A 27,187-nucleotide genomic window follows, 5' to 3' on the forward strand; every position below is an offset into this window, starting at 1 on the left:
ATGAAAATTACCTAAGGAGGTTTCACTGCTAAGCTTCTCGTTTGCCACATAAAAAGCTTCACTATGAATAACAAATAAAGCCTCATTTGTTGTTTACAGGTTTGTCTCAAATATCCCTGTCCTGTCCAGTACTTTAAAAACAGTACAGCTTTGTGGGTTTTCCTAAGTGGTAAAAGACAATTGATTGAAGAGTAAGTATAAACAATAGTTACACAGTAAGCTTAATAATCCTCATTCAATAAAAAGTTCCAATGTCGGTTGGTCGTACTCTCTATGAATCTGAAGATGAAAAACAAGTAAAAACGGAAACAATGACCTTGGGTGTAGCTTAAATACAGGAAAAAAACAATAACAGTTGAATAAAGACGGCAACCTTCAGTGGCAGTTTAACAAAGAATGTTTGAAATAATAAAATGAAATATTCTTAGAAAAATGTGGACTTACCACTATCGAGACTACTCCGAAATTGGTAAGTGAAAATATTGATTTCACCGCCTGAAAGTCAAAATTAAAGTATATCCATTTCAATTTGTAGACAAAATTCTAACTTTCTTCAAAAACAATTACCATTCAATTCAAATCTTTGATATCTTTCTTGCATAATGAGAATTTTCATTTTATCATTCCTAACTGAACATTTTGTCATCCAGGTGGAAATCTATGTTCATTTAAAAAGAACAAAAGGTGTACAGGAAAAATTAAATTTAAGATGCATCTTAGATAAGATGCATTTAAAAGACTGTAAGACAGAAATAAATGAATTCATGATTACACAGTTAATACAGAGAAAATAGCAATATTCACAATTGTAACATTCAACCTTGATTCATAATAAAACATAAAAGTTCAGACCACAACTGAAATTTCAGCCCATCATTTAACCCAAATGGAAAAAAACATTTGTTGGCATTTGAACAAGAAAACCTGTACTCCGATTTTATGGAACAGATGGAAACAATTAACTGTAGTTTACCTGTTAATAAAGGGATTTAGGAAAACAATATAAAGTGCTTGGAGGGCAATGGTCTAAAACTTCAACATGTGAAGTAGTATCATACTCAACATCACTAATGCACCAAAGCTGCCATTACCAGGAGCAGTTCCTCCATCCCACCAGGAGGGGTGACAATCTAAAAAATCTAAACATAAGGCTTTCACGTGAACAAATCCTGAGTTAAAAGGCATTTTCCAATGCATAGTGACTGCATGACATCAGAGGCCAAAATGGCCGGCGTCACCTCTGTGAGCTTTTTTTTTGCTTTTCTTACAGTTAAATAGTCTGTGCGGGTGCACGAACACAGACTGAACCAAAACTGATATGCATTGTAAGGAGCGCTTCATCCATTTTCAGTCTATGCTCAAAAAAAAACTGTGTTTCTAGGTGGAGTTTCAAATTTCTTACACTAACTTTTATTAAGGCATTTTGAGTTTACTCTAATTTTTTTAAAAACTTTTTCAATACATGGAAAAGTAAATGAAGATTTATAGCTGGTAAAACGTTATAGTTTTGCTTTTAAATTAAGCTGAAGAGAAGGAAACATTTGCGAAAATTGTAAATTTAAAAGCAACTTTCAGTCAAACTTAAATTCTCATGTTTTAGACAAAGTCAAAAAGATTTGCCATAGAAAACCTTTTTCCTTTTTTCACATGACAGAAAATTTGATAACTTTGGAACAAAAGTTAACTACAGCAGTGTGACCTTACAATGAAAATGTATCCATGTGTCAGTTTTAAGTCAACTTAAACTCCGCTTAAATTTACAGAAGTTGATTTAATTTAATTTTCTGTCGTAAGATTGTTTCACCCCCCCAAATATAACAGTTAACCAATAGGAGTTTGCTTTCCTGAAGATGTTTCTCAACATTTACGTTTCTACAGTGAAGAGCGTGGCTCCTCCTCCACTGGTAAATGAGTGTGTTTGAACGAAAGATAAACCAATTGCTCCCTGCTCCTTTCTGAATATTGACAGCCCCCCCCCCCAATTCAGATGTTCTCTGCCTGTCTGGGGTTGGCCTCCCTGATACTGTCCTGGGGGCCACCCTGTGCTGTCGGCCGCCGCCGAATGCTTCGCCCTGATGCGATGAGGTCAGCGTAGCCACTGGAGTGAGAGAAGGCATAGGCAGAACGACGGGAGCGCTGCCCACGCTGGAATGCTGGTGGCTTCTTCTTCTTCTCCTCTTCCTCCATTTCCATCTCGTATTTTTTCCTATTTTTCTGGACCTGGGGCATGATGGGAAATAGAGTTATTACATAATCACAACATCCATTTAAGTAGGATTTTTTTCCCCCAGAATACATTTTCTTATGCAGAAGTGTGATCTCCCAAAACAACTTCTTAACTAATTTGACAAGTCACTTAGTTAAGTAGTAAGGCAAGAGTTGTTAGTAGTAGTAGCGGACTCCTGGGAGCATTACCTTGTCTCCTACAGAGGGCCAGATGGTTTTATGGAGGAACTGGATGCAGATGACAGGCAGCAGGCTGATGCCCACAGTGAGTATGATGGTTAACCACAGGTAAGGCTGCCGCAAAGCATTTGATGCCGCACCTAGAAAATGCAATCATAATTTAGGAGGAAAGGGGGCGAGATTAAGTCACCTGAAAACATTAAATGTGAATCAAACATTTGCACAACAGATGTCTGTGTGGGCAAACAGGTGGAATTGACAATGACACACATAATACTAATTGAGGAACAGCCCTGACAGTTATTGTCCTGATGTTATGGGTCTATAGAGTCCTTTGAGACATTGTAGCGATATTGGGCTGTTCAAAAGAAAATTGACTTAACTCAACATCACCTCCAAACATCAATATTAATATAGCAAAGTGAATGGTCTGTGTTTTCAGAAAGGTGCAGCTGGACTGACCCGTGAAGGTGAAAATCGAGGGGAAGATGACGTGGATTCCCGCACTCTGGACGTCAAACGTGATTCCGAAGTAAATGGCGATGCTGCCCAAAACCGCAAAGCAGTTCACAAAGGTCCAGTAGGAGGTGTCCAAAGAGATCTGGCAGATTGGGCAAGAAACCACAAAGATCAGGGGTCAGCAGATCATCCTGTACTGACGGGAGAGAGAATAGTTCCCCTTTAAAGACAGCGACTGACCTGCAGGTTCACTATGAAAATGAGCGAGGAGGCGGTGACCACAGCAAAGGACTGGTAGTCCGATGGTGCTTCTCCATCCTGTCCCATTGTCTGCAGAAACGCTCCATATGGGATGAAGAAAATGATGAGCGAGGTGAAGATTCCGTGGAACAGGCTGATGAAGAAGTTCCTGAAGTTGAACAGTGCCCCCTGCTGACCAGGCAGGTATAGTTTGGGGAATTTCAGGCATAGCTTGTCGTTAACATCCTAGGGGGCGAGAAGAGATTGTCAGTCTACTTAGTGAACACATGTCAAAAATACAAAACAACAACAAATCCTTCCGTCTTGTAAACAGAGTGATGGCGTTTGATTTTCACCTGGTCTAGGAGTCCAACTAGTAGAACGGGTAAGCTGCTGTAACAGAGGTTGTACAGAGTGATGAACCAGTCTTCATAGCCAACCTGCAAATAAAACAATTTGAAATGTATTCAGTGCTGAAGCGAAATCTCACTTACTGAGCATAAAGATACAGAAGGGTTTTGTTTGTTCGATTAAATCAAAGATTGGGAGTTCACACCGCAGGTTTTGGCCGCTCACCTGTGAGGAGTATCCGCTGAAGAAAGAGTACCAGAAGTGGACAAGCGTGAAGGCGAAGTTCTTGTAGAAGAAGAAACGGAGGAACTTGCACATTCGGATGTAGGACCAGCGTCCGTGAACCAGAAGGAGGCGCTGCAGGTAGCAGAACTGTGCAAAAGCGTAATCACTGGACATGACAGCTTGCATTCCCTCCTGACCGCTGATACCAATGCCAATATCTGCAGCTGAAGGGGACAGGTGGGCGGACAGAAAGTGAGAGTATTGGTTACTGGTTACACACTAATGCAACAACAACACACTAATGCAACGACACTACCACTATAATTCCTTGCATCATTAATAGATATATCTAACATTTACATTAATACCACACATTTATTTGGGGGAGCGGGCAGAGCAGAGACAAGTTAGTTATAATATCTAAGGAATAACAAAAAAAAATATTGTCTGTTAGCTTTTAATCTGTTTCACAATCTCTCTTGCCAAAATTTGAAGATGTCTTTGTGGTGTCATTGTTGCTCTGATCTTCTATCTCTAATGCTTAGCACCTTTAATTGTTTTGTTGTCCAGAATGAAACACTTTGAACCGTATCTATTTGATTTGATTCTGTAGTTTGAAGGCATTCATTCTTAGTTTTTAACTTTTAACAAAGGCAAACACCTTAAGTTTACTCAGTAGAAATAGAATATGTTCTACTTCTTACTCTTGATCATGTTGACATCGTTGGCTCCGTCTCCGATTGAGAGCGTCACAGCTTTCTTGTACTTCTTCACCAAACTCACCACATTGCCCTTCTGCTTCGGTGTGACACGGCAGCAAATCACTGCCTCACACTCGCACGCCATGTTCACAAAATCGATCTGCAAGTCCAGAAAACACACTCTAACTCTCTATCTCTGGCCTGTACTTGACTTTAAAGTATTAAGACATGTGAAAAAACAAAAGCACAAAAATATGCTTAAATATTGCTAAAATAATGTACCGCTTAGTAGCTTACCTGTCTCATCTCTTTCTCCCAGTCATTCATTGGCTGTCCATCTTGAGGGATGGTAGGTTGCGGACGTTTCCCGAGGCGGCGCAGGCGAAGACGTCTGCGCTTCTTCTTCTTTTCATAAAGAATCTCATTCTGAGAAAAGAAAAGATGACATGAGCACAGACAGGGTGAGGAGTCTCATAGTGGCATAGTCCAACAAATGCTGCTACAGACCACAATTGCTGAGAAGCATTAGTTACAACGGTGAAAGAGTGCGATCAGAAGCAAGTCAGCTTTGTGAAATCGAAAAATCTGACTTGAACTTCAACATACAGCAGCTGACCAACCACAGGCCCCAAGTCACAACACCAAAAACCCAGTCTATCTGAACCTGGACTCACCAGCCATCCTCCAGTGATGATCAGAGCGTTTTTGCCTGTCCCGGCAAGGAAGGGCTCATCTTTTTGCTTTTTCTGTCCGTAGTGTGCTCGAGGGTTGTTTCTCCTGTTGCCCTGACGAGCGGTCAGCTTCTCACTGTAGAAACAGTGCGTTCAACAGCAAATAGGTTGGTAGGAAATGGAACTGAAAGGCAGTTACTATAAACACTGATGCACCGACAGTATAGGCACTCTCAGTGTATCTGTACACACTCACTTAACGTCTTCTCCGTAGTGAATGGTCATGTCGTCTGTCAGCAAACAACAGGAATATCCAATGTTCTCTGCTGTTTCTGTGGAACATTAAGTATCAATATATCAGTTAATGCTGATTCTAATGAGTAAAGCCTGCAGGACAAATTTAAAAATGTTTCCCATACTACATAAATAATCATCAATACACTTAATTCATTTCTATTTTATCAAAAGGGTTATAGTAATGGATCTGCATTCAAGTAATACATCTGGATTGTAATAAGAAGTTCTACCAATGCTAGGCACCTTTTTTGTCACCAGTCAGAACCCAGATCTTGATGTCGGCCTTGGCCAGTGTGGCAATAGTCTCTGGAACACCATCCTGCAGCTTGTCCTCAATGGCTGTTGCCCCAATCAGCTGGACAGACCAGGAACAAGAGATTAGACACAACTCATTACACAGAGATCAATGTATTTATTACATGTACGTATTTATTGGTGTGTATTTATATTTCCACACACCATCAGGTTACTCTCGATCTGCTCATAGACCCGGTCGAGGGCAGCATCTCTGTCCACCATGGCAACCTGAGCCTCTTTGTGATTTCTGGCCCAGGTGTCGTATTCCTCTGCGCTGATGTCTTTGTAGCACAAACACAATGTGCGCAGTGTCTCATTGGCGAAGGCCTAAAACATAAAAACAATGAACTGATCCTGGTCCTCCACCAAAAAACCATCTCTGCTTCCCTCCAGACTTTACACCCAACCTCCTGGATTTCTTTCTGTGCTTTATTCAATTTCCAGATTAATAAGGCAAAACAAAAGGAAATTAATCCTAAACATTTCTGCAAACCACGTACATATGAAATGAACTCACATCAAGAGCAGTCTGAGTCGTTTCTTTGTGTTGGGAGTTGGGAGAAAGACGCTCGTAGATGACTGTGTCAGCTCCCTTACAGTACAGACGAATACGACCATCAGGAAATTTCACTGAGAGAGAGCGAGACAGAGACGGAGAGAACAAAAATAAAGTCATTACAAATACTTGCACGAAAACTGTACTGTTTGACTGAACGTTTAGCTTGTGTGCGTGTGTGTGAGATCTTACAGATGATTGACATGCGTTTGCGGTCAGAGTTGAAGTCCAGCAGCGCCAACATGCCGTAGGTCTTCTCCTGATCCAGCTCCCGGATGGTGATGGTGTCCTGTGTACGAGACAGGAACACAAAGCCAAAGTTCCTGGCAGCCGTTACTAGAGCGCCCTCATCTGGGGACGCTGCCTGGTACACCAACTCATCTGACAGGAAGAAGAAAAAGGCACAATATAATATAATTGAATAATGGAAGCATTCAAAAGAGTAATACTACAAAATAAAATATAGTATTTAATATACAGTTACATTACTTAATTTCTGTAAATGCAAGTAAAAGCTGGTATTTAAAGTGAAACGGACACTCGGTACTTCCAATGGTTCATGGATAGGGAAATAACTGACACACACACACACTCTGTCACCCACTCTCTCTCTCCCTGACTCACTCACGCTCTCACCATCTTTGTGCTCCACCATGACAGTGTGGCAGAGTGACAGCAGTTTGAAAAATTCCATGGCCGGTTTATCCTTCCGAGATCGCACAATGGCAACCAGTGAGTGATCCATAAACTGAAACTTCTTGTCGGCGAGATCGTTCCAGCTGAAGTCTACCGGCTGAGAAAAAGACAGTAAAACATTTACAAAATACCAAACACAAAAGAGGTAAATCTTGGCCCAACTGACTAAGTGTATTTTGTCTTTTACCCGTCCTCGGTCCAGTGCCACGCCCTCAGCAGTGGTTGGATTACCTGAAGAGACAAAACTCTCAAAATTGTAGACTGTAGATAATGAATGCATTGTTGTAAAATCAAAAGTTAAAGTTATAAAGAATCTATGCACATGAAGCAGTGATGGGAAGCAGAGCCATCATTTCATTTCATCGTCTAAACACGACCCGTTTGAAACCAAAATGTTTGATCACACCATCAGGTCCATTTGGGCTTAGCTGGTTGATAGAATTCAGATTCAGAGCATTCTGTTTTTTTGGTTTTCATACCATAGCTTATTCCAGAGATGTTGCATTTCTTGAACTGCATGATGTTCTGTGTGAGCGTTCCCGTCTTATCTGAGAAGATGTACTCGATCTGACCCAGCTGCTCGTTCAGTGTGGTGGTCCGAGCCTGAACACACAAAATAACATTAAATTCTTCAATGATACACAGAGACAAGACTGCAGAATTTACACCAGCAGTTGAACATAACAACAACAAACTGTGCAGTTAGGATGAGGTTTGGATACCTTAGCAGGTGTGTCTTTCTCCGCATAATACATCTGTAAGTCCCAGTTGATGAACTTACTCTGGCCCAGACGAATCACCTCCACACTGAACACAAGTCATGTTTAAAAACTGGCGTCAACCTCACAGGGCGGATACAAAGAACCACAAAAGAAATAGAAAGAGATAAAAAATGTCGAATGTATGACATTTAGAGGAGTGTGCAGAGAGGTTATACTTTCTCACCTGACGTATAGTGAAATGGGCACCATGGTGTTGAGGACGATGATGTAGCCCCAGAAGCTGAGGAAACCCCTGTATGACGCATCCTGGTCTTTACCGTCGTACAGGTACCAGGCCTTAGTGCCGATCTCCTCGTACCAGAACGAGTGACCGATAGCCAGACCGGCTGCGATCAGGATCAAGAGCATGAAGATCTATAGACAGGAAAAAAGGGTGTGTTTCCTTGACTTAAAACATATCTTTACACATAAGTTTGGCAGAAGATTAATTGTTGTGTTGCGTTTTAGTCAGACTCACTGTGTAAACCATGTAGTTCATCAGCTCATCGATTCGTGTCCTTTTGAACCTGGTCTTCCCTCCATTCCTCATGATTTTCGTGTCAGCTCCTAAAAAAAAAAAATCAATGCATTTAACTTGATACCAAAGTGAAATTAGGGTGGATTTTATATTGAATTGTGTATTTATTAGCTTGTGGTTTTAAGGAACCTTGATAAAACAAAGCTTACAACTGAGTTTCAAAACATCAACAAACACAGAGTTGTAATAAAGTACACAGGATGGAAAAAATAGCAGCCTTAGTTTTCTGTATTTTACATCATCAAATTATTGTTGTGTATTATATGCTTAAGGCTTCATGTCACTACGTGTCAGTATTTAGACCTGCAAAGATGACGACTCCGTGACAGTGGTCAGTATTGCGGATCTTGCAACCTCTGAGCAGCATACTGTCAAGGTCCAGGGGGTGCTGCTCACGATCCCACAACATGGTCCCTGTGAACTTATCCAGGCGGTTGTTGGGTTCCTCGCAGTCGATCAGAGCTTTGGGAGACAGGAAACATACGAGGGAGTTACATATGATGACTTTAACGCGTCTAAACCGTATGGAGCTGTTGTGGTAACATCTTCACCATATGGTACTCAAAATCCACAGACGATCCACATTTTGGGAGGTGCTTCAGGAAGCATGGGGTGAAACTTCTGAAGAATACCTCGACAAATTGAGAGTTGGAATGCCAAAGGTCTGCAAGACTGTGACTGAACGGAGGATTCTTTAATGAACGCGAAGTTTGAAGCACAGAAGCAGAAATAATTTTACCATCAAATTGAGCGAGCTGACGTTCCTCCTGCAGCCGCTCATCAGTCACTCTCAGACCGAACTTGAACTTCAGATTCGTCTCACTGTCAGAGAAATGTAAAAAAAAAAGTAAAGGTCATTTCATCAATCAACACTATATGGTTGAATATTAAATTGCCAAAAGCATGTTGTATTTGTCTAAGAGTTACAATGGTCCTGAGGTTTTGTTTGACTTAAAGGTGTTCCAGTGTTTACAGATGCACCCGCAGCAGTGGGAGCTCTTCACACATTTACTCTGAACATTTCATGTCTGACAAAAACATAAAATCACATGCTACACAAATTTGTAGCACGTTCTGTTACTCAGAGACAAATTGGGCGGGAAAGTCTTACCCGTCGAGTTCGGCCGTTTCTACATAGCACAAACTGTTTGGGTTGGAGCTGGATAACAGCAGGATGTCAGCCTGAAGAGGACATTAAAAAAATACACAAGACAACAGACTTGTAACATCAAGCTTGCACAATAAAATTAATCATGTGCAAATATAATCATAGCCTATTTGTTTTTACATAAATGCCAGAACATTTTGGGAAGAATTCCCTGAAATGTGGTTACTAAGAAGTAACAAAGAGGCCGGAAAGTCATTACTCACTACATTACATACATTTCACAGTAATAATAACTTATGAACAGTTGTTTGACTGGAGATTAGACGTACAGTATGTTATATTAGAAATCACAACTTCAACTAATCCAATTCAATTTAACCATGGAACAGATGACAGTAATTCAAACACTTCAAAAGGGACAAAGACTACACTGAGATACTGTATGTCAATTCAAATATTGTATCTAAATTCCAATATACCAAAAGTCATTCAAGCTATTGATAGCATTAATGATAGCTGGATGCTAACGATAGCATCCAGCTACCATTAACAAGGTAAGAATGACCAACAGCCACATCGTTGTCTTACCGGAACAAAGTCATTCTTCTTCAATCGAACGACGTCACCAACCTGGATGTCCATCCACCTCAACTCCTGAAACCTGCAGCACGAAGCAACAGCCAGGGTTTTATTTTTGCAAGTTGTCATGACTATTTATAGAATACACATATTATAAAAGTGTCAACGTGTCAAATCCCGAAATGATAGGAAATTGATTTGGACAACTTTCTAAAAGCCCCAGAATATCTTCAAGTTTGCCTTTGTTTTGGCTCGATTTCAATGACGCTACGCAGAGCTTTATATGTAGAACAAGACAAAGAAACTAAAATACTTAATCAAAGCAAAACAATAAATAAACGCAACACAAAAGACAACAAAAAATTAATTCAATACAACACAGACGAAGTAAAGAGAGAACAAACCACGGATTTGATACACGACTCTTCAATCTGAAACACTCGTTTCATAGAAGACAAGTGATGATTTCTGATTTAAAAAAAGAAATACAATGTGCGTCTCACCTGCCATCCTGAAGGACGTCGCACTTCCTGTTGTTGATCTCTTTGTCCATCCTGTGGCGTGCCTAAAAAAAAGGTAGTAAACTAAATCAATAACAATATTTCAAACAGCAATAAAATACCAGTGTATGTGTAAAAACTGCAGGTAACCCTACATAGGCAGGTAAAACAATATCAATACAAAAAAAACTATGAATGAAAATACAGGTTAAAAACTCCATGCGTTTTCCAATAAACAAACATGAAAGTCCCTCCCTAGAAACTATGTCCTATGTCCCCGTCTGAAAGTGTACCAAATTTGAGCCATCTTGGCCCAGTGGAAGATATTTCCCTGAATGTATTGCTTAAGTGTTGGCCGTTCTCTGTGCGTTGGTGGATGTATAGTAGTCGGGAAGGCTAAAATGAATTACATATTTATAGAAACAAAGCCCTGAATCTTATATTCCAAGTTCCTTTTAACAGGAGAACCGTCTCTGCTCTGTGACCTACTTTACACAGGATCCAGAGGGCCCCTGACCGCCCTTAAACTTGCGATTGGTCAGCCAAGATCTCCGGGGAAAAAACGTGTGATAGGAGGAAACAAGGTGTCAATCAAGATCTTAGAAGCTCTACTATTGGATTAAACGGCCGGCTATCAAATGAGTTATTTATTGTCCGACTGATTGTCTGACTGATGTGGTCACACTGGATGTCACAAGAAGCAAACATCTTAAAAATTCACCTATGATAACAAACGTGGCTCAACTTCCTGAGCATTTGGAAAAGACTTGCAGTAAGAGTTGGCTGAACTGATCTGTAGAATATCTAGTTGCTTTGTGTCTTGAGAGGGAGGACGAGGAACAGACACAACAGAGAGAAACAAGAGCTTTGTAATGTACCCAATCATTCACACTCTTGCTCTCCTTCTGTGTCTCTCTCATGCACGCACGCACACACTTACCAGGTCATCCACCAAGTCTTTAATAGCTGTGACTCCCAGCACAATCACCAGTGGGATCAGTGTGGTGTACCAGGGCAGAGTAGTGATATCTGGGATGATCTGACAAACACACACATTTTGCATTTATATGCATCTAAATACAGGCAGTCATTTCTCAGACGGATACATTTGAAATGAATTACAGTAACACGTATGCCATGTTAACCTGCCTGTAGAGAAGTTAGCTCATATGTACCTGTAGGATGAGCAGAGCCAGGAAGTAGAGGTTGGCAACCCTTTTAAATTGCTCATACAGGTTCAGAGGGATGAAGGTGAGGACGTTGTACTTGTACGTCTTGATGCCGTTTCCCTAAAGAGAGAAGGCATCTTTATTTTGTTAGCATTTCTTCATTTTACACTTCTGCATTTCAATTGCTTCTATATTTGCAAATGGAATACTATCAAATGACTAATTTTTGGAAATACTGTGGAGCATGTGGCAGTAGTATGGCGTCATTCACTGCTCCATCCTCTTTGCTCCACTAGCCCACAAAAGACTTGTTGACTGCCAGTCTCGCTTGCAGTTGAACCAGTGCTTTGTGCACAGTGCAGTGCTATATACATCTCTACAGTGTCGTCCAAAGAGTAAGTTGTCTCCAAAACTGCTCCAAAGCATGTCCTGAACGATTCAAAAACAAACAAAACTCACACATGGCACTTATAGCCAAATGTTCCAGATGACGCCTTTCGTTTTGCACTTCACGGTAAAAACCGCCCATGGCCCAACTCCCTTTTCCCACCCGACAATCACTGATCACATAGCCACACATCCTTGTGACGCCACACACACACTGTGTGCCACGTCATCCTCAGTGACCAACAAAAAAAACAAATACGTCCTATACACGTTGCCCGTCAGGAACCGGAGAGTCTGTGCAAGGTTTCGGCCCAGATAAAAATCTGAACTGGTCCTCAAATTGCCTGCATTCCAATGTGCAGCACACGGAAAAGAAGCTGCTGAATGCTTGATCCAACACAGCCAACTCAGTGGGAGACCCAGTCAGCAGGTAGATGCAATTATACTTTTTCTGATGCCCACACTGCAGAGAAAAGCACATCTTATAGAGGGGAGGGTTTACTGTGTTTGTGTGTCCATGCATTATCATCATATAAATGGGGGAAACCGCACAAACCTTCTCTTTAGGAGGGTAGTGGTTGTTAAAAGGAATTATGTATCTCCTGTGATTTTTTTGTCTGTCCACATTATCATTTAAGTGGCTGTAAACACAGATATAACAGCGCACAGTTTGACCTTGATTTCTCTCTGTATAGAACAGACAGGGCTGAATAGAAAAAACAAAGCTTGAGAGGTTAAAATGCAGCCCCTCCCTTATTCCCACACCTTTCCACAAGCAGCAAGTCACCATGTGCCTGGTGAAGTGGTGGGGTCGGGAGTCGAACTTAAGTCCGAGGCAGATCCACCCTTAAATGGCTAGTGGAAGGAAAGTATCCACCTATTCGACCAGTTTGCATAATGACGTATCCTGCAGCCTTAGGCAGGTCACCAAACCCATACCAGCTCATTGTCTGTTACAATATCAACAAACATTTACTAAGAACACACCCAAGTATTGGAAGAACTGTGGTCTACGGTCACGTAAGGCAAAAGCCCTAGCTGCATATTTGCATGACTTTGCAAATGACTCTACAGCCACGGAAGCCTTCCTATAGTCATGTTTGCATGCTATATCCATACATCCAGTATTCAGATGTTGAAGATCAATGACCCAACTCTTCATTTAACAAACCATGACGTGCAGGAAGAAGGGAATTCAGGATGAGATATTATACACAGTAAACACTCAAGCGACTATTACATGTTAAAGCACAAAAAGCACGAGGACAGCCATTTGGAAATGTAGCCCTTGCTGAGTGTATGTTGGAGCTAAACAAGTTCAAAGCCAGTCTGTACCAGGCACCAAGTACATCACCATCAAGATATTACAAATGTGCTCACTTCATTGTGCGTCAGGTACAGAACTGTAAATAGATGTCTCGTAATACAAGTTTCCCAGCCTTGCCATGTTGTAATAGAAGTCATTTCTTGCAGTGTGCCACGTTAATGTTTGTGTTCAAGTTGTATGAATTTCAATAAGAGACAGGAAGTAAATTAGCCCACTTCGGGATCAGCCCACAGAATCTGAAATCTTTGGACAAACTGTTCCCGGCTGTGTTTATGGGCATCTAACCTTTGAAACATGATACATGTAAGGGAGATTAGATTTGGCACAGTAATGAGTCCAAAATGGCAAGGATGAGAATTCAGATGAGAAAAGTGAATGCAGAGGCAAAATGGAACAGAATTGTAGGAGATGGGACATGGTGTCTGTGTGTGTTTGTATGTGTTACAGAGTCCATTAATAAACTCACTTAAAATATATGGCCGGATGCTGCTTAGGGTTGATCGCCACTAATTCCTCTATTGTTTTGCCAGGCGTGGTGACAACACAATAGACAAACCGTGTCTCGTCATTCTGTTGCTTGGGGACTCGCTGTGGGCTTTTTGTTTAGCTTGGAATTCCCTCCGAAAATTTGTCAAAATGTGTTTCAGATTTGACATGAATGGGGCTCAGGTAAAGTCATGTCTCACCGTGTGTCATCAGAACTTTATATCTTCCTGTTAATTGTTGTTGTGGACAGAACCTTTTTTTAAATTAGATGAATAATGTAAGGGATGAACTCACAGAATACTTGCTCTTCTTGATGCATAGAAACACTTTTTTCTGAAACTCTGGCAGGTGATGATACGGCCGATCATTAACTTTGACCTTCCAGCCAACCTCTGAAAATGAAAAAGAAGAGAAAACCACTTTATCCCAAACATTTAAGATGCACAAATACTGTCACACAACTTTTTGTCCGTAATCCACGCTTCGTATTCTCAATCCTTCCCGTTTATGTGCCTAGATAACCTAAGATAGCAATGCTCTTTGCGGTCTTTCGCCAAAGCTCTCCGTCATCTTAAAAAAAAAAAAAAGGTGACAATTAAATTATTTTTTAAGTATTCAGTAACAGACCGGAGGTTCTAGCTTCCACTGGGGGTTGGGGGGCTCCTGGTGGCCCTGCTGGCTCTGCTGGCTCCCCTTCAGAGCTTGCATCCAGTTCATCATCCGTCTCGTCGTCACTGTATGGCATGACGTCATCGTCAGGCTCCAGGGAGTCCTGGGAATCCAGTGTGTCTGCTCGTCGGCGACTCATTGCAAGGGGATCTGAAAAAGAGAGCAGATTTGTCAAAGAATGAAGGGTATAATTCCATTCCATTTACTTAAGAAAAAATCAGTAAGACTTGGCCCATGGAGTGATAACGATGACATCAAGAATGAATGACAAAGCATGAAGATCTAAATGTTTCCATCTGCAACAAACAAAATGTATTGTCATATCTGACTTCATAAATGTAATGTTTATATGCAGACCACAACAGGACAGTGTCCTCACAACATGGTTGTAATGCCAGCCACTGCTTACGGTAAGCAGGAAGTAAGGGACTACTATGTGTATAGGCAGGTTACTGTGTGCACAGACTGGAGTACAAAACGTTAACACCGAAGCAGTTTCAGTTAATTTCTTACATGCTACACCCATAAGAAACATCGCAAGACATAACATAAGGTGAATGTGGATTAAATTCCTGAGGTCCTTCAAGTCTAGATTAGAATAAACCTAAAGCATCAGTGCTTGCCTTTCTGGTATATTTTACAGGTATCTATTCTAGACTCAGGGTTTTTGACATTTCAGACATAAATTATAACAGACTCCAAAACTAACAAAATCTTGAACACTGGCATATTTCTCTGTAGTATCTGATCAGAATCAACTAATTTATCTACCTGATGACAGAAGACCTTAGATTCCTACAGCCCTAAACCATGGAATGATTAAAAACTGTTGGTGCAGGTCAACAATGAATACAAGCACAACAAAGTTGCCATGCAAGTTTGTTATTTGTAATTTAGCATTTTCATATAGTACGACTGTGTTTGAATGTGTGTCTGTGTTGTTGTGAGTGAGAGAGAGAAAGAGAGAGAGGAATGTGACCACACCCTGCAGATCATGGTCTGTGTGTTCAGGTTTTCCTGCATGCTTTGAGATGGATTTTCAGCAATAAGCTGTTGTTCAGCAACAACTGAGACAAACAAACAGTAATGTTAGTACTGTAGAAACCTGATCACATGGTCAAGCAACCTAAAACAGGTCTCTGACGAGTTTTCATTCAGAATGAGCACATGGATGAAAATCATCCAATACAGAATGCAAATGTTGACTGATAAGTGTGAGCCTGGTGTAGTTTAGTATTAAACCTAACAAAACCAATTTTTGAAGAAAGAAAAAACCTTCAGTATGACCACATGTTAATGTTGTAGTTTGCAGTGGATTGTATTGTATGTGCTGTACTGTGGGTGATAAGGCACAAAGAGGAAAAAGGAAGATCACACTATGAAGTGGGCCAGTGGTTTAACAGGCCTGATCAGGTTCATGGGCCTTCATTTATTTTTAAACACAGCTATGTTGATTGACACAAGGCTCAGACTTACGGGTGACAATTCTTATTGTCCAACATTCACTCTCCTCAAAGCACATCTGACAATGCTGGAGGAGTTTTACTTTGTTAACAATTCCTCCACGGACGATATGACGTGAACATGTGAGGCCAAAAATAAAATAATGATGATAATGTCAATAATAAAAGTAGAAGTAGTAGTTTGAAACTTAGCAAAAGTTTGTAGATTAGCAGAGTGCAACGGTCAACAAATCTTCTGGAGGTTTTTTCCAGCTTTCTGTTGCATAATACTGAACCTTTAGGTTCTGGGAACAGTAAACCAACCGGTCTCTGATGACCTGAGGGGTGTAGAGGGTACATAATGTATTGCAATGTATTTCAGCCCGAAACCATTTACTGATTTATAAACGAGTGGCAGTGTTGTGAAATCAATTCTCCGACACACCAGAAGTGAAAACAGGGATTTGGGATTTGGTGCAATGTGTTCAAATTCTTTGGTCTTTGTTGGAACTCTAGCAGCAGCACTCTGAACAAGCGGTAGCTGCCTAAGAGTTTTTTTTCGGGAAACCTGGAATAAAATACCATTACATTACGGTCATTTAGCAGACGCTTTTATCCAAAGCGACTTCCAATAAGTGCGTGTCAACATAGGTAGATAAAAGGTAATAGGCTGATTTTATGGCTGTGAAAGGGTTAAAATCCTGATTGGAAGTTGTCATAGCAAGTAGTTCAGACTAGGAAGCAATTAAATTGATGAAAGACAACTTTCTCAATGATTCCACTCATTAAGGGTAGATTTGATATCGACCTATAGTTATTAATGATAGAAGCATCTAGGCTCCAGTTTTTAGAAGAGGCTTCATAACTGCAGTTTTGACGGCAATTGGAAAGTTTCCAGATGGGAGAGAGCTGTTAACTTATTGCAGTATATGCACACACCAGGCAGTCTAAAACGTCCTTAAAGAAACTCATAGGCAGAGCAATCGGCAGCAGAATGGCTTAAGTTGTCCAACTGTTTCCCCAAGAGTTTTGTAGTAGTAGCATTAAATTGTGTCATCCTTGCCAAATTACTTTTATATCATCATGGTTGTAATCCAACATTTTTGTTTGACATGGAAGTACTGATGTCTTTTTACCAGTGAAAAGGGATAAACTTGCACACCACACCCCCTCAGATATTTGACTATTTTGCCAGTGCATTTTCAGTAGCTGATGAATGAGGCCATACTGTTTTAACCCTCACAGGTGCATGTAGAGCGTGCCAGCTGATTCACTATGAGGGCTCATATTACCGCTCCATCCCCATTCTGCTTGAACAATGGAATAAATTATCTAGTCCCAGGAATCCCAACAACATCAGTGCCAAACTAACAGAAACCCATTCTACAGTGGCGTTTCCCATCTGTTGTGCCACTTTAATGTTTAATGATGCAGAGGAGTCCATGAACACGGCTGATAAGGTTCATTAGATTGTTTTACCCAAGTTAACAGCGATAAACATCGACAATGGAGACCAGTGCGCCACAAAACAGAAGGCCAAACAGAATAAACAAAGCTAAGGAGGGCAAAACAAAGGGATGGGGTGTATGTAACGGCCAGCCACAAGACACGTTTTACATCTTCCAACAGCGGCGGCAATGTATCGATATCACTACTTTTCCTCTGTTTCCTGAAGTGAAATCCTCATGTTATTGCAAAGACACATTTCAGTTTGAATCTAGCGCTAGTCTGATTAGCTTTCTCCTCTTCTTTGAGTTTAGGCAGGTAAAGACCAATGACTTCTTCAGGGTAACAGTATTTTAGCCTAAGTGACCTTAAAAGATAGCTTTATTGCTTTTAAGCCATATTGCCCATCCCCAATGAACACACACACCAAACATTCCTAAACAACCCGATCCTATATTCTATACAAAATTATAAAGAAACAAATGTAACCAAAATATTTAGCAAAGATCAGTTCATCGTCAGGTCAGAGAAACATTTCTTTCCTTCTTTAGTCCAACTTCTGTCATCAATGGAGAAAAGCAGGCTGCTTTTCAGAAGGTAAGCAAGTCTACATTTGTGCTTACAGGACATAGCTTAGCTTAGCTGCAGCTGAGTTCTCCCCCGTCATCTTAACTCAATGCAGATAAGATGTGCTCGTGTCTTACTTGAATTTCCACAGTACTTTGGACTTTACAATGTAAATAGCCAAGTGCATATGCAAACTCTGTTACAGAAAAACAAAGTGGGCCCAGACTTGGAGCTCCTGTTAAATCTTTAATGTCTGTCGAAAATCAGGTCCAGTGAAATTGAAGGTTTTACTGAACACATCCATATTATATTCACCAGGGTAGACAGTCTCAACATGGAGACCCCCCCCCCCCCCCCCCCACCCACCCGCCCACACCCACACCCACACCCACACCCACACCCACACCCACACACCCACACACACACACACACACACACACACACACACACACACACACACACACACACACACACACACACACACACACACACACACACACACACACACACACACACACACACACACACACACACACACACACACACACACACACACACACACACACACACACACACACACACACACACACACACACACACCTTTGTGTCTAGTCATATCATCCTCGAGCACAAAAAGGGAGTAATTCACGCTTTAGAACAGCATACTGCGCCACGGACACTGGGACCACGAGCAGAATATATTAATCAGGCACTAAAACTTCTCAAATCTGAAACCACATCACTCAAGGAAGGTGATAATTGACAAAGACACCAAGCGCTGGAATGTGGTTACTCAAGTTAGAGAACTTCTGAAGGGTTTTCTCCCCATTTTCTTCAAACCTAACAACAGTCTGAAGCAGCATTCACTACATCCCAAAAGCAGAGCAACATCATATACATTATTCAGTGCGGTGAAGAGTCTGCTAACCTATACATTGGGCAGACTAAGCACCCTCTTCAAAGGCGTATGGCCCAGTATAGTTGGACAGAATTCAGCCATGTGCAAACGCCTACAGCTTTGACGACTACAATGTTCACATCCTGGATAAAGAGGAGGGTTTGTTTGTAAGAGGTGCCAAAGACAACATTTATGATCAATTTGAGAAACCTTGTTGACAGAGGAGGTGGAGGGGCACCCCTTGTTTACAACTCTGCTCTCGCATCTGCCCGCTGGCCTTTTCCAAGACAACAACCTAACAGGTTGAGTGACAGCGGTGATGATGCTGACGTGGTTGAGTTTGATTCTCAAGCATTTCCACAGTGGCCGGCTTCTGCCACATTTGCCAGGTGAGAAAGTCTGGCTCCAGGTTCCCACATAAACCCACCTAAAGCCTTTCAGATGAATAGCTAAACATCTGACTGACCTCACATTCAGCCATTCAATGATGGCAGGGTCAAACCATGCAAGGAGCCAACCTGCACATTGGAAGCAGTTAGGGTTCGGTCTATTGCTCCACACACACGCACCCATGCATTCATGTATGCGAGCACACTCAAGCACATATACACACACACATACACACACACACACACACACACACACACACACACCTAATTTCACCACCAAACAATAAATGAAGTCGATATTCACAGTTGTCTCTGTAGATGTACTACAGGGCAAAAAGAATGTGAGGTATGTCCCTGGAGGCGGTTGGTTTTAAGTGACGGTGCAGTCCGTGACGGGCGGGGATCACATTCATATAAGTGACACTAACTGAGCTCAAGCAGGACCTGGAAAAAAAACTGGGAGTCTCCTCTCTATTTGTGATCTTAATTATGTCATTGTTTGGAGTCCTGCTGTGAGGGAACAACTCCTTTCCTTAAACACTCCACCCATTAACTCCAATTACCGTCTGCCACAGACACGCCACACAACCTTTATGTGCATTGACAACACAGGCACGCACGCACGCACACATACAAAGAAACCCTACAAGATAGAATTCTGGCCTAATATAAACAATAAGACTATTAGCATTACAGCTGCAGCCTGATTGATGAATCCACATCTCTTTATAAAACAATAGGTCTATAATATCTTCCAAATGTGTGAAATACCTCACGAGAAAATCCACTTTAAATATCAATAGTTGTTGTGTCTGTGTCTTAATTAAAGTACCTTCAAACAAAGTGAAAACACAAGGTCAAACATCTGATTATATCATCGCTACCATGATGCTTCAAACCTTTGCTGAACCTGAAATTAGTTTGACTCTCAAGTCACAAAATTCAAATTATGTGTCTGGCTTCCAGGTGAATGATTTCCATAAGGAGACAGACCTTTCCATAATCCAAGGACTGTCACCTGACATGACACTAACTTTCCACAGCCTGTTGTATGTACATTACAAGTTCTGGGTCCTCTGGAGGGTCTTTAAAAGGGAGGCTGCACCTATTATCCACATCAGTTTATTGGTCTGGGAGGGTTTACTCTAGTCAACAGGTGAAATGACCTGTAGAAAAGCTACAAAGGTCCCTGTACAAAGTCAGAGAAACTGACCCTTATGACCACACCTGTGTTACCTCTTGTTGGTGCTGAAGAGAAACTTTCTATGAGCAGCATTAGTTTTTGAACTTGCAGTTGTGACCTTTCACCAGTCCTGTCAGATTTATGTTTAAACAGCTGGTCAGAGAACAATGGATAGACCAAAGAACAGAGTAATCTTTAGGTTGGCCCTCAGCAGGCTGGATGTCAGGAAATCTGAACTTGCTCGGCACTTGCCGTCATGATGGACTCGATTTGAAATGTGGACTGAGGTAATTCCAGACCCTGGGCTGAGACTCAGTTCATCTCCTCCGATCCTGCAGGTGGCTCATAGATAAACTACACATGGCCAATTTATATTTGGATATAGAAGTCCACTAACCAGAAGAAGAATGTGTAGAAGAAGCTGGAAACATGCAGAGTCAAAAGCAATCCCAGTGGAAGTGAAAAATAATGATAAAGGGAAAAAATACCAGCAAATGTAATATTCCGAGTTGTCCATTGAAGACCTTGATCTCTAAAATGTCAACTTTCATAAACAAAGAAAAACTCCTGCTCTTCTTTATCCATCTTAAGTCACAAATCAGGATACCTTTAATAACTTGTATGAATGACTCTTCTTTATGCGTTTAGCTTAACTTTTGTTTTGTTTTAGCATATTAAATGATTTACCTGGACATTACACCTTAATCTGAGTATGAAAAGTTTCAGGTGTGTAGAATCAAGAGTTTTCTCACACAAGTGCAAAAATGCTCTCAGACTCAGTGGGAATTAACTTTCCTTTCATCCGAATGATGTTTAAATACATATTTGATATTCTCAGACATTCGTTTAAATCAAAATTAGACTTTTAAATTGGGTTTTCAAGGAATAAAGTTAATAAAGAGTAAAATGAAGTGTTTGTCGGCGGAAGGTGAAGCGCACTACCAGCCTATGGTCTGTAAGAATTCACGATGAAACACTGAAACAGCACACTCAGGTGTGCACTCACTGACGTGGACTCACCTCTTCTCGCAGTGAAATGATACGCAGATTCTCTTCTAGTTCACTGTTTTACCGCTTTCTCTCCGTTTTTCACCGCTCCATGTTTTTCTCTCCTCTTCCGTGTGTCAAGTAGTTGCAGGAGGCTCCTTTCCCTTCCGCACCCGCTGCCTCACCTCGACTGCTGCCTCGCAAACTCGACAGACCGGTCGCACCGGTACCGAGCTAAAAAAAAAAAAAAAACACCTCCTGCAACAATCACTTGGCTGTTTAAAAAAAACACGCGTGTCATTCACACGGAAGTTAAGCTCAGGAGCGCCGCTCCCTCCTCAAAGGGCTCCTGGTCACGTGACGTGTAAATAGAGCACAGGTAAAGGTGTATCTATTATGTCCATCTTAAGCCAGAGTACATATATATATAGATAGGTAGATAGATAGGTAGATAGAGATAGATAGATAAAGATAGATAGATAGATAGATAGATGGATAGATGGATAGATGGATAGATGGATAGATAGATAGATAGATAGTGCTTATGGTTTATTTTGAAACGGTTATTCTTTCATATAATGCAATAATATCATGTGTACATCACTAATCCATGTGAAATAAAAAAGGTAACTCGAAAGAGGCAGCATTAATGCAGGAAAATGAGAAGGAGGAGCCAAACTGATCGTGACTCCGCCTTACTCTCTTCCTATTGGTTCATTCGGAGCTGACTTCCTGAATTCGCACAGTGTGTGTGTGTCGTGTGGTTGAAGCTAACGGGCTAAAACACGCAGAGAAAGCTAAAAACAAAAACAGTTTTTATTTATCAATCTGTTCAATTTTTTAACCCGAACACCCCCGCGCCGACACCCTCACCCACAGCTGCAGATTCTACAATGGTAGGCGTTAAGGTGATCGGGAGCGACCCGGATTTCCAGCCGGAGCTAGCGGCCGCCGGCTCCAGGCTCGCCGTTGTGAAATTTACAATGGCAAGGTAAGTGCATACCCAAAGTCCGAGGCCGCGGGGGGACATTGGCGCATTTGTTTACGTTATAAACAGAAGACAACACGGGTGTAGCCATGGACTTTTAGCTGGTTTGTAGCTCTGACACGGACTGGAGAGCCAACAGCTGCTTAACGATAGAGGACAGAAGAAACTGTTCGGGAAGCTAAATTAGCATGCTATGGCTAAGAGGCGTTAGCTAGCTGTGCTACTTGGAATGACATAGCAATATTGACTAGAGGCTACTCAGCTGACCTCACTGTTAATTGTCTGCAAATGAAGATACGAAAGTATTCTCGAGACAACACAGCCTGCTACACTTCCTCCAATGTGACGTTAAGAAAATCCTTTATACGTACAGAAAGTAAATGTTGTAATAACTGCAATTTAATCAATAATCAATAATTTACTAATTGTATCGTTATTGTTGGATGTTTGCTGCGAAGTAAGAAACCACGAAAACCGTTTTCACAAACCATTTTTCTCAATTATTATTTTGTTAGAACTTGCCTGAGAATTCATACCTCCTCCAAGTCTGAATAAAACTCCTCTCGGCATTTTTGGTGGATTCAGATACTCTCCAAATAAAACCAAAGTAAATCAGTAAAGTTCTAAACTAAACTCATTCTCTTTTGCTCCTCAGGTGTCAGCCCTGTGTCAGAATAGCACCGGCTTTCAACATGCTCAGTAACAAGCACCCACTGGTCGTCTTCCTGGAAGTGGATGTTCATGTGTGTCAGGTAAAATCCCACCTTGCTAGATAGAGATTTTAATTCCCCACCTAGTCAATTTTCATACACTTTTAAAGTAAATGTGAGTGAAATCGAGATAAATCAACACATGCTTACTACGGGCAACAGACTCTGGATTTGCAACACAATTTATAACTGCGAGAAAAGAACAATGGGTTATTCTCTGGGTCATTCTGAGAAATAATGATTGAGTGACAGATAAAGTAACATTAATAATGTTGGTTAGAACTAAAATAGTCACTCTTGGGCTCTAAGGGTGAGATTTCAATATGTAAAGCAATTCAACAAGCGTAGTTCAATTGCTTTTTGATCAGCAGTAGGGATTTCAGAATCAGAATGCCTTTTATTGCCAGTTAAGTTTACACTTGAGAGGATTTTTTGTGGTTATTGGTGCGATATAAGACAACAAGACAACAACTATGCAAAGAAATTGAAATAAATTCGAAAAACACAAAAAATTAAATAAATTAACTGAATTGAATAAGATTAAACGTGCAAGTTGCTGGGGAAATGATGTGGGCAGTGGCAGACCGGGGCCTTGTTAATGAGGCCCACTGCAGAGGGGAAGAAACTGGATTTGTGGTGTGAGGTTTTGGTCCTGATGGACCTCAGCCTCCTGTCAGAGGGGAGGTTGCAAACAGTAGAGGTGTAGAACCTGTGAAAAATCTGATTAACAGCAGGGATAAAAACACAAAATCAGGATACAAGTGTGCATTGAGGCTCTGCTCATGGCCAAAAGGTTTGTTAGTAATACCTGATTTCTTTTTCTGTTCTGTCAGGCAACGGCGGCAGCCAACAACATCTCAGCCACGCCGACGTTCCTGTTTTTCAGGAACCGGGTTCGGGTAGACCAGTACCAGGGGGCGGATGCTTCAGGTTTGGAGGAGAAGATCAAACAGCACACAGAGAATGACCCAGGAAACAACGAGGACTCCGACATTCCAAAGGGATATGTGAGTATTTGCCATCATGCCTTTAACCATCATGATGTCCAGTCAAACTACTACCTAGCGTCATCAGACTGAAGTTCATCTACCTAACCATCCATCCCTTCTCTATAATACTGTAGGCCGGAACGATAAATTGTGGCCGCGATCTTGTCTGCTCACCGTCCGCGTACCCCCAATTTTTTGGCGTGGACCGATCACCAACTGCACATTACCTCAAATGAAAATAATTTCTGTGTCTTTTTATCTTCTCAGAGTTTTAACGTTTAATCGAACCTAGTTCTAAAGACTAAAAAACTAACTTGTCCAAACTCTGAAAGAACAGTATGCGATTTGAAAGTTCAAAGTTCTCATCTTTGCATCAGAACATAAAGCAGTAAATATGTTGATGGTACCAAAAGTGATAAAACAAAGCATGCACTGCATTATTCCACAATAATAACTAGTCCAGTCTTAATGGATGATCTCCATTGTACAGTCCAACATAAAATCTCTCCAAAATAAGATTAAAGCAAGTGCATATTCAAGCACAACTGATTAAGATAAGATGAAAGTTTATTATCCCGAGGGAAATTACTCGAGTGCAATCTGCATTAAGCTAAATGGAGGAGACGTCTGACGCCAGTGCGACGCTCGAATGCATGTTTATGCAAATCAATCTATTTTCATAATCAATTATGTCGCCCTAGTCTGAGGGCTGCCTGAAATTTAGACAGGCCAAAATGCAAAAATGATTGCACCTATTGGCTTGATTCATAAGTTATGTGCCGGCATCTTTGTTGGCTGGAGACTATGAAGGTGTGAATCACCTTAGAAACCAATGAACTGTAACTCTGATTCCTGGCTTTCTATGATCGTCAGTATCAGAAAATTAAATGTAAATTGCATAAATTCAGGAACTGAGTTTATTTGTTATGTGTGTGTGTTGTCAGATGGACCTTATGCCTTTTGTTAGCAAAGCCGGCTGTGAGTGCCTGAACGAAAGCGATGACTGCGGCTTTGACAACTGTTTAACCAAAGACTCGTCCTACCTGGAGTCCGACTGTGATGAACAGGTACACAACACTCCCCATGACACGTCACTACATCCACTGGCACGAGGAACCATTACTCTTCTCCATGAGCCCGCCGTACGGGCTTTCAACTTGTGGAGTGTAATACACTACCATTGTTGTAGATTGTTAAATGCTGAATTACGTTTTGTGTTCTCTTCTTCACCATCATTAACAAATGTTGACAAACTTTTATACGTTAACATCAGTGTACCATATAATAAACCCATAGAAGAAGAAAATAACACAACATAAACATTCAGGGCTATATTAACCATTCATATCTGCAGTTATTCTTTTGTTGACCTGTTTTTGACTTAAGTGTGTGGTTTACGATGGGTTTAATATGTTGCTCTTTTCATGTCTTCTTCAGTTGCTGATCACAATGGCTTTCAACCAACCTGTCAAACTCTTCTCCATGAAGCTTCAGTCCACAGACTTTGGTAATAAAGATTGAATAAGATGAAATGTCAATGTCAATAAAATCAACATTTTTGTATTAGATTATTTAAGCATTAAAAAAATTAAAATTTCTTCCTTCCATTCACTCCTTTCTTCTTGCCTCCCTTTTTCTCTTCACCCTTTTCCTCCTACTCTCTTTCCTCTGACCCTGTCCCCTCGTTTCTTTCCTTTCTTCTTTCTCATTCCCTTGTTCTTGCTTGCTTTGTGCTTCTTTTTTTTTATTATTTCTCCACATCTCATTCCTATCTTGCTTCTCCTTTCCATTACCACTCGTCCTCTCCTTCATTTCTGTCTCTCAGCCCAGGCCCCCAAAGTGATGAAGGTGTTCATTAACCTTCCTCAGTCAATGGGTTTTGATGACGCTGAACGGAGCGAGGCCACTCAAACCCTGGAGCTGTCAGAGGAAGAATATAAAGAAGATGCTTTGATTCCTCTGCGCTATGTGAAGTTTCAAAATGTACAGAGTGTCACGGTGAGAAACAAACAGAACCCAACATCACACAGACAGACCCTTGACACAGAACCCTTGTACCAATTGCTGATAAACGACCGATCAAGTGCTTTGAAGCAGCAGAGCCACCTAGTGGTTTAATCAATTACTACACTGTTGGTCTCAAGGTTTGAGCTTCATGTGTTTTTCTTTTTTCCCTCATCAGCTGTTTGTCAAATCAAACCAAGAAGATAAGGAAACAACAAAGATCAACTACCTGACCTTTATAGGCACCCCAGTACAAGCCACCAACATGAGCGACTTCAGAAGGGTACGAACCAGTCACAACAACCTGCACTGATTTATGGTCTATTCACTGCAAACTGGGTTGATTTATTGACCAATCACAAAAACCTTTACAATACAGAAAATAAAACACAATGAAAAATACACAGGGGACTTGAAAACATCAGCACAAAATTCTGACGCTGTCACTTTCTTCAAATGAACCAATCAATACTTACAGCCTCAATTTTACTTTTTCAAAGGATAAAGAAATGTAGAGCGATCTAGGACTTGTGATTTAAATTGTTAAAGTTGTAGTTAAATTTGTTCTTGTCATGACTTAATGTTTTTGTGTACATGCAGGTTGTTGGGAGGAAAGGAGAGAGTCACTGAGGAGGAGCACAGACACAGGGCTGTACTGCTGCAGACACACCCAAGGACCTCCTCTGCCAAAGCTCTCTCTCTCCCTCTTTCTCTCTGAATGGATTCTCTGACTGGAGACTTCCATTCTATAAACCATTTGTATTGTAATTCAGATGAAAATCACTGTAAATAAAATCGAATCCTTTTTCAAAGGCATGTGCGTTTGGTGAGTTTACAGTAGAGAGCAGTGGGGGAGGAGTGGCAGATCTGGCATTACACCACTAACAACACAAGCATCAGCACTAATGATAAGAGTATAAACACGTATAAATAATGTTAATATTTAAGTAGAAAGTGCAGTTTCTAAAGAAAATGAAATAGATCAGGAAATATTTGAAGTCCAACTGACAATTTCAACAGTGGAATGCGTTTCGGAGCTGAAAGATATGATTCAATGATTCAAAGAGATTCTATTTGGTAGACCTGAAAGCTGTTTTTACATAAAGTGGAATGGTATTCTTTCACTAGAGTCACACTGTCACAGACCAAGACTGGACAGAG

General features: G+C 41.0%; 2 protein-coding genes across 2 annotated transcripts; one reads left to right on the forward strand and one right to left on the reverse strand.

Annotated features, from left to right (window-relative positions):
• Nucleotides 1-20: 20 nt before the first annotated feature.
• atp8b1 (ATPase phospholipid transporting 8B1) lies at nucleotides 21-21,542 on the reverse strand. The gene is made up of 30 exons (XM_076163964.1): nucleotides 21,369-21,542; nucleotides 14,382-14,573; nucleotides 14,049-14,146; nucleotides 11,561-11,674; nucleotides 11,326-11,424; nucleotides 10,389-10,450; nucleotides 9,895-9,967; nucleotides 9,310-9,380; nucleotides 8,938-9,020; nucleotides 8,502-8,660; nucleotides 8,139-8,227; nucleotides 7,845-8,035; nucleotides 7,622-7,706; nucleotides 7,379-7,502; nucleotides 7,087-7,130; nucleotides 6,840-6,996; nucleotides 6,396-6,584; nucleotides 6,165-6,277; nucleotides 5,810-5,974; nucleotides 5,594-5,705; nucleotides 5,310-5,385; nucleotides 5,057-5,189; nucleotides 4,680-4,808; nucleotides 4,386-4,542; nucleotides 3,682-3,905; nucleotides 3,462-3,545; nucleotides 3,106-3,351; nucleotides 2,869-3,007; nucleotides 2,416-2,546; nucleotides 21-2,220 (listed from the first exon to the last, which is right to left on the reverse strand). Exons 2-30 carry the CDS (start codon nucleotides 14,560-14,562, stop codon nucleotides 1,984-1,986), a joined length of 3,765 nt encoding a protein of 1,254 aa, XP_076020079.1. The 5' UTR covers nucleotides 14,563-14,573; nucleotides 21,369-21,542; the 3' UTR covers nucleotides 21-1,983.
• Nucleotides 21,543-22,060: 518 nt separating this feature from the next.
• Nucleotides 22,061-26,842, forward strand: txnl1 (thioredoxin-like 1). The gene is made up of 8 exons (XM_076164325.1): nucleotides 22,061-22,326; nucleotides 22,979-23,075; nucleotides 23,867-24,040; nucleotides 24,967-25,089; nucleotides 25,460-25,529; nucleotides 25,848-26,020; nucleotides 26,205-26,309; nucleotides 26,627-26,842. Exons 1-8 carry the CDS (start codon nucleotides 22,229-22,231, stop codon nucleotides 26,654-26,656), a joined length of 870 nt encoding a protein of 289 aa, XP_076020440.1. The 5' UTR covers nucleotides 22,061-22,228; the 3' UTR covers nucleotides 26,657-26,842.
• The last annotated feature ends 345 nt before the right edge of the window (nucleotides 26,843-27,187 follow it).

The sequence above is a fragment of the Genypterus blacodes genome, unplaced genomic scaffold (assembly GCF_046128005.1).
Source record: "Genypterus blacodes isolate CSIRO-AG114 ecotype Tasmania unplaced genomic scaffold, CSIRO-AGI_Gbla_v1 ptg000133l_1, whole genome shotgun sequence".
Classification (NCBI taxonomy): Eukaryota; Metazoa; Chordata; class Actinopteri; order Ophidiiformes; family Ophidiidae; genus Genypterus; species Genypterus blacodes.

What these genes read in the sequence shown, in the direction of transcription:
- atp8b1 (XM_076163964.1), bottom strand. Translation starts at nt 14,562, where the DNA reads ATGAGTCGCCGACGAGCAGACACACTGGATTCCCAGGACTCCCTGGAG. An exon ending in TCAGCTCGCTCAATTTGATG is followed by an intron (nt 8,661 to 8,937) that starts GTAAAATTATTT and finishes TGTCTCCCAAAG; the next exon opens with CTCTGATCGACTGCGAGGAA. An exon ending in TCATCACTGGAGGATGGCTG is followed by an intron (nt 4,809 to 5,056) that starts GTGAGTCCAGGT and finishes TTCTTTTCTCAG; the next exon opens with AATGAGATTCTTTATGAAAA.
- txnl1 (XM_076164325.1), top strand. Translation starts at nt 22,229, where the DNA reads ATGGTAGGCGTTAAGGTGATCGGGAGCGACCCGGATTTCCAGCCGGAG. An exon ending in CCGACATTCCAAAGGGATAT is followed by an intron (nt 24,041 to 24,966) that starts GTGAGTATTTGC and finishes GTGTGTTGTCAG; the next exon opens with ATGGACCTTATGCCTTTTGT. An exon ending in AAAATGTACAGAGTGTCACG is followed by an intron (nt 26,021 to 26,204) that starts GTGAGAAACAAA and finishes TTCCCTCATCAG; the next exon opens with CTGTTTGTCAAATCAAACCA.